The 7796-nt window shown below is 34.6% G+C and overlaps 1 protein-coding gene across 1 annotated transcript in view; it reads right to left on the reverse strand.

The window, feature by feature from the left end:
* Window positions 1–3644, reverse strand: part of Smp_140070 (putative adenylate and guanylate cyclases) — a gene marked incomplete at both ends in the record, with an annotated part of 36841 nt that extends 33197 nt beyond the window's left edge. Inside the window, 2 exons of the mRNA XM_018798705.1 lie at window positions 2471–2992; window positions 3257–3644. Coding sequence (XP_018653621.1) covers window positions 2471–2992; window positions 3257–3644 — 910 coding nt within the window. The remainder of the gene's footprint in view (window positions 1–2470; window positions 2993–3256) is intronic.
* Between the last annotated feature and the right edge of the window lie 4152 nt (window positions 3645–7796).

Consider the following 7796-nt stretch of genomic DNA (forward strand, 5'->3'; position numbering starts at 1 on the left):
CTTCTCAACAGTGATCGCACACGAACTCTCCAGATCCGATATAAAACGCAGGAGCCCTGGGTCTCGTAGAAAGCTCGCTACTTTTGGACCATTTCGTTGGAATTCAGTGAACTGTGTTTCCAACCTCACTCACTTCATGATATTATGTAACTATCACCGAATTCCCACTGCCAGGAAACTGCCTAAAATTAAGGATGGTCGAACTTTACCAGTCATTACTTATCACCATAACTCCTAGAACGCACCTTGGAGCTAACCACCAGTTCATTATAAAAACATTTTACAAAATAAACTAATCCCCCCAAACCTATTATCTTACTGAAATGGCTATACTTTTGAAATATCAAACTAAAATCTAGGTCACTAGAAAGTTTCCAACACATGAATACATACAAATATACAGTGATAGGAAGAAATGTTCGGAATATGTGATGAATGTATTTGCATTATAGATTATGCTAAGCTTAGCTTAGAAGTGAAAATATATAACAACAACTTCAACTTGGTATGCAACAACCAATTTGCATTATAAATAATTACAATAATGATGAGTCACAGTGATGTATTGTGGAAGTATGCCTGTAGAGCGAAGGTCATTCCTACACATGTCTGTGACCTTGACCGTAAATGACTTAAAAAAATGTAATAAATATTGGCCTAAATTTGTGTACATGAGCGTTCACGATAGTGAATTTAAACAAATTCAACAAAAATACGAAATTCATAATAATAACAACCTTCAACAAATGGAATAAAACAAATGGTTCTGTTGGTTATATTCGAAATGAACATTTCTTGTAGTGAATAAATGAGAGTTCACATCCTTTCCAACTGTGACATACGTAATTATTTTAGGTGGTAATTACAATAAAACATTTGAATTCCAGTTCACTTGAATACTAATGTCAGTGTCTTTAGGGAAGAATAATCAATCACCGGTCATTATTCAAGTATAACATCACATAATCATACCTTCAATCTGACCCGTAAATCATATTCCTACATTTAAATAGGCACAAACAACCAAACAAACAAAAAAGTGGATTTATTTACTTCTATGATTCGTATTTAGAAGAAATTGGTACACAGTAACAGAATAGAAGAAACTGGTTTGGAAGCAAGAACATAGTTTATCGGTAAAAATAAATTATAATACATTATAGCTTACTATTTGAAACTTAACACTTCACACTGACTAACATTAATTTTTAGTCATAAGTTCGGCTAAACAAACGGGAAGGCATAGATTAGGATTTAAGAATACTTCATTCTGACAAGAAAAAACAATGATAAAACCGAAATATCAAGGATTTACTGAGGTGTTACTTGTAGGAGGAAAACTAATTCCAAATGCAATCAACCAACAGATACAAGTTTATTTATTGAATATAGTTTTGAGTGACCTGGTAATATAATAACTTTTTAGGGAGCTTCGAGAAAAATATAATTCTTATTAATTCGAAACAAAGTCAGTTCAGTTGATATTAATACAAACTTCTTCAAATCAATACCATAACATTTTCATTCTTGACTAGTGACCATTGAATATAACAATGAAGATACGGTTTGATTATAGACGAAGTGATCTTGAGTAATGTCGAAACTTTGACGGCGACTGTTACTTCCTATTTGTCTGTACCGTGGAAAGATTGTCCTTTTTGAAGTACTTGAAAATGAAACTGGATTACATAGGGTTTCGGCAACCTGAAAGCATAACGCCAGTACCGAAGGGACAACTATTTAAGGGCGATCACACGCAGCATTTTTGTGATTAGTCTTAGATGTGTAAGTTTCAAACTTTTAGGGCCCTACTCCAGGAGACAAAAACCCGTGAAGTCAGGTAAGGTAGGCTATTTCTAGGGCCGACATTTGTTAGCTGTCTCTCTTGGTAGTGATGAGGTAGAAAAGCATTGAACACAGGTTGTCTGAAGGAGATACTCTAATGCTATCATACCCTTCTACAGTTGGCCTTGAAATGTAAGTCTTCTTCCTTAAATCTTACCGCTCTCGAACCAAACTGCCTGAAAGATTAGATATTAAAGGGATAAGCGTTCCAGTTAACAAAGCTAGACTGGGTCACCACGATATACAAGCGCAACTGCAAAATCAAGACCAGTTACGGTCGGCGAGTATCGTAATAATAATACAGAGTACAAGCGAAATCTCTTTGACCAGTTGTTCTAATATGTATAAGTAATTTAATTACTAAACTCTAAACAGGTGTTATAGACTGAATTTCGACGTTTATAATACTTTCAAATAAAGGATGAACTTATAACCTAGGAAAAGTGAAAAAATATTTTTTCAAGTATTAAATTCTAATGAAATACAACTATTTTCTTTAATTGTAACTCACACAGTACCTGAGGATAAAATTTAAATATCTCTATATTTCATATTATAGAAGACAAACAGCTTTTCATGAATAATTTTGAACAAGCAAGAAAAATTCCTGAAAACGTTAACTTACTTGAGTAGACTACATGAGAGGAACTGCAATTGAACTGTTGAACTACTAAAGGAGTTGTATGTACCTTTGATAAGGTTTGACAAAGTTTAGACCATGGCAAATTAGCTAAGATAAAGAGTATACAAGCTATGTAGCTTAGTCCATGAGACCAACGAAGATTCCGACGAAGTTTCTGGGCTACAATTAAATCGACTGATTCTTGGGTGTTACTATTGTGTGAGTCAGTCTGATCATCAGTATCAATACTGTTATTTTTACTATACAGAGGTTTACTGGCTTTACCTGAAGATTTATTTGACATAATATGTTGAATTGAATGAGATGATTTTGAAATGCATGGCAAATTAGCAAAAAGAACACTAATTAGAAGCAAGACAGTAGAACTGATCAGTAAAGTTAAACGTATTAAATTTACATGAGTTAAATGTAAACTAGAAACAGCATATGAGTGTTGAATAATTGATGAAGAGTCAGCTGTAGGTGGTAGTGTATTGTAGTTTGAGTAAGTCATCATAGATACGACTAAGAAAATGCAAACAACCAGATTTAACGAAATAAATAGATTAATTTCCGCCTGACGATATTTTAAAATGAAATAATTTTTATAATATTCATAAACGTTTGGTGGTAAACAGTAATTATTAGCTGCATTTAGACAGAGCCAATCATTTAATAACTTATCCTTTAAAGTCGAAATGCATGATTGTTTTTGGCAGATAGCATGTTGGGTAGACAATGATAAATCATTATGAATTTGTGTTTTTCGATTGTGATTTGATGAAATACAAGGTGGTGCTTTGGTAGGTAAGTGACTAGAATTGAAATCATTAAATGAACTGGACTTGATATCTGCACTCTTATTTGATAAAACTACTGGTGAATCATCTGAAGTTTTCCTATGTTTAGGGTTGAAGAATGATTTAAACCAATGAAGTCCATACCATACATGCTTACTGTTTTGGTTATTTGATATTATGTCTGGTGGACAAAGTAAGTGAACACCGGCTACATCATAGAGTTCAACTTCAGGCCCACGTCGAGCAGAAAGCTGCAAACCATGTGGAAGTTCAACGTCCAGTAATGGTGATTCGGTGGGATATTTCTCTTTTTTTGAGTGGACCACAAGCCAGTTTTCATATTGTGGTTCATTTGTTTTAATCTGTACGTCAGGCATGACTAACAGTTTGCTTTACTGAAATTCTATCCCGTAAAGTGAACTTTAAATGTAGCACGGAAGTAAATAAACTACACCATTCTGAAACATAAATTAATAGCAGCATTTTTGTGAAAACAAATACATTGAACCAATGAAAAAATAATTTCAATTATACTTTGGAGTAAAAGAATTTTGTTACTGCAAAAAACCGTGTCATGGTTCTGGTTTCTCAATCAAATAATCCGAAATTTCTGGTTTTCGAATACATATTTTATATATTAGAACACGATGAGTTGAGAGTACGCTAAATATATATTTTAAAACGAAAAAAAGTCCTTAATTTTGAAAGGTTTCTAAATGACAAAGCTTTATTTCCTAAGCATGTCTCAAATTTTCACAACCGAGTGTCATCTGAAATTTAAGTACATGACTATAGTACTAATGCTCAACTAAATTAAATCAAGCATTTACAAATATTGCCGCAGGATCTTGTGATTATCTGTCACTAAAGGGAATGTATACAGAGTAAGCATATACTATGTTAGCTCATTTGCCAGATACTTCACAATGGGCCACACAAATTTTGAGAGCTGGTGATACTATCCAAATGACCATACCGGCAACTACAACTACAATGAATAAATAAATCACATGAAACTGTATTCAATAGATTGTCTCAACTTTATTTAAAGCGACTCATTTAATATTAGATGGACAAGAAATACAGAAAATGGTATCGACTGAAATTCGAGGACGATTTTTAGGAGTATTTAAGACATTAAAATAGCGAGTCAGGTACAGATATAAAAAGTGGATTTGAAACGTATTTAATAATCTGGGTGACTAGCTTCATAATATCGCAAATCAAAATTTTTGCTGTTGTTTTTTCCCTTTTTGTGATATTTGTAAAGTATAAGAAACGTTAACCTAGTTTCTGTGGTAAAATAGACAAACTAGTATGCGGTAACAATATTGTGAGAAAATTTGCCAGCATTTAATTCAAACAACTAAGTGCCCTGTAGCGTTTTTGGTGTCCCATTTAAATTATGCTATTCCAGAAATATTACTAAATAATAATATTTCTGCAATACAACCTAACCAGCATCTCAACTTTTAAACGATGTCCAAAATATACAGAAAAATGTTATCTTTTGATGAAGTGAAACTTGAATAGTGATACCTAATTTACGTCCGAGACTCAAGGAATGCATTTCTCGTAATAGAAATATCGAGTTCTAATTACGTTACCCTTACATACCGAGTGTTATTTTTTAATAATACTTATAGGTATATTTTGTGTTACTACATGAGGAAATTTGAAGACATAGAATTGCGGACATCTGATCTCAGTAACAAAGGAGTACGTCTGAATACCGTCTTGAAACTAAAATCGTCCCAAAAAATGAACGAAAATAGTCACCGTAATCTTAGAATGTGAACTTCTTCACAAACTATGCCAACAGAAATTTTCCATATTATGATTCAAACACAAATTAAGTACATGGACACAGTAATTTTTTACTGTCGGAAGAATAAAGAATATACAACGCAAAGTCCACACCTCAAGGTCATTGCACAATGAAAGCAAAGAAACCATGTGACCCGCTAATATTCCACTTGATTATACGTAGACTGAAAAAACAAGAGATTATTTGATATTAGTGAATAGTTTTGAGCGATTAAAATCGCCTCACACTTCGTTTTAATGATTTTATGCCAAGCCGAAACAAGAAAAAATTCATCTAAGTCATCTAAACTCTGCCCTGGCAGTCGAGGTATTTCATAAAGACTCCGCTTTGTGAAAGCCAAAATTACTCGGAAGTCAGGAAACCGATAACACTTGTAAAACCCAGAAAGTAAATTGATGTACGTACGTGTAATTCATGAATGAGATGGAAGCCGGGAAGACTACTCAAACTACAGACGAAACTGAAAGGATGCAACCTAGAGGTTATTGTCATTGGTTAAAACCTCTAAATAAAAGATGGGTTGAAGAGTCTGACTTCGAGAAAAGCGATGCCGAATCTTGTCAATAAGGAGTATAGTGTCCCAAACACAAGGAATTAGTACGAAGAACCCATTTTCCTAGTGGACCTCATGACTCCAGTGTAGCTGTAAATAATTTCCCAAAATCAATAGCTTTTTAAGTGCTCGACATCGGATGCTGACCACATTAGTTTTAGTGGACTTGTTTAGCTGAAGGCGTTCGGTCATGCATCCACACCAGATCACGTTACAGCACAGAGTGGGAAGCATCTCCTACGATCACTAGCCAGATTAGCTCAATCGGTCCTCGATATATTGATAACTCATGAAATATATCTTTCCAACCTCTTCGCTTCTGACTTCTGATTCTAACTGAGTGGGGAACGATTAGGTTATAGGTGTTACTGGTTTACAGTTGTCAAACTACAATACTGGTGGTATCTTCACCAGGATAATCAAAAACCAAGAATGAATGGATGTTATCCAGTGCTTTGCTCTTGGCAATGGTAGGAAACAAATTCCCGAAAGGCTTCAGTTCGTCACAGAAAACTACCCAGGAAAATATATGGTTATCAGGATGAGGAACCTGAGTGCCATGGTCAGGATGGAAATTGCGGAACATGAAAACATCGTGAGGTGACATGCACAAGAAGGAGAAACCGGGCAACTTGACTATATACTTCCTTATTTTGTGTAGGCATTACATTTTCTGGTTGCTTACATTAAATGGCGAAACATTTGCTTGTTTAAATGATTTAACCTCGTTACTACAGTCATATAGCCTAACAATGACTTTCGCCATAACACAATCTACAAAATTACCAGGGTGAATCCAAATACAACATTGCACATCTGACACGTCAAAGCCGCTTCCTACATAAGTTTTCTATCTTTGGAAAAGACTACCCTTTGGAAGACGGAAAATCAACCCCGTAGGTTTTTAAAAGTAAACTTCTGCATGACTTCGAGCCATTAAAAACATAATTGTCCCCGGATACTAGCCGTTTCAAAAACCTACTTTGTAAACTCGTTAATACATCAAAATAAGGCTTTTCATAAGTTCTTAAAAGGCCGGTTTATAATCTCACTTTATGAAATGTCTAAATAAACACGATAGTTCACTTGGATCACTGGTTCATTTACACCAGAAAAATAGGCAATGTAAATAAGCAAACATACTGTACGGACGAATGGTACAGAACAGTACAATCAAGAAATTATGTACCTCAGATGGAATATCTATGTCAAAATTGAGAGTGGAATACAGCATAATTAACTATCTTTAAATGCCAAACCAGATCAAATTAGTGAATAATGGAACATGAGTTATTTTCTTCAGCGCTAGTATGGTACGTGCTATTTGACAACGGGGTTAGTTACAACTATTTAAGTAACAATAATAAAAACAAATATCACTTTTACTTTAGTCGGGTATTTTCATTCATCCCGTACCCCATTCACCAACTGTTAACATCAGGCACAGCATTGTCCACAACAAGAGCCGAAATATGGAAATGGTGGAAGTAAAAATAGAATGTTAGAATGACCGAATATGACCGGCTTTACCAACGCTCCAGCTCCTTTGACATTATGACAAAACTATGTGAAGCGTCATGTGGGGTACATCAGTACATTTCCGGCTAGCTGCTCTACTTCTACCGCTTTTCATGTAATAGACCGGTACACGTTGCAAATGAAAAGAATACAAATCACAATAAACTACTGATCTTCTTACTCATCCATGCTTTTACCTCAGCATCCCACAGCTGCAAACGTTCGTTAGCCTACAAGCTGATTGTTTTTCCTGTCGGTTTTTGCGTTCTGTGTTTCGCTGACATTTAATGAGCTACCAAGTATTTAAATATACTCATCAGCACTCGGTTTAAACCTTATCATTGAAACGACTTCTGAATTGCTGTAGCCACAAGGAATACGGAAAGATAAAGATTTTTTGTAAAATGGAAGATAGACAACAATTTACAAATAAAACGCTTTTATTCTAATTATACGATTAACAGAGTTAGCATTCTGAAATTGTTGTCCCTTGTTTGATTATATCATAGTTCATTTGACTGTCGCTCATAATCGAGACATGGTCAGAGAAAATATAGCGTGGGTCACAAAAAGCTAACAGTAGATTTATAGAATAACCCTGTCTCTTGTACTTTGATCTTGGTGTAATAT

Source organism: Schistosoma mansoni, chromosome 7 (genome assembly GCF_000237925.1).
Source record: "Schistosoma mansoni strain Puerto Rico chromosome 7, complete genome".
In the NCBI taxonomy this organism is placed as follows: domain Eukaryota; kingdom Metazoa; phylum Platyhelminthes; class Trematoda; order Strigeidida; family Schistosomatidae; genus Schistosoma; species Schistosoma mansoni.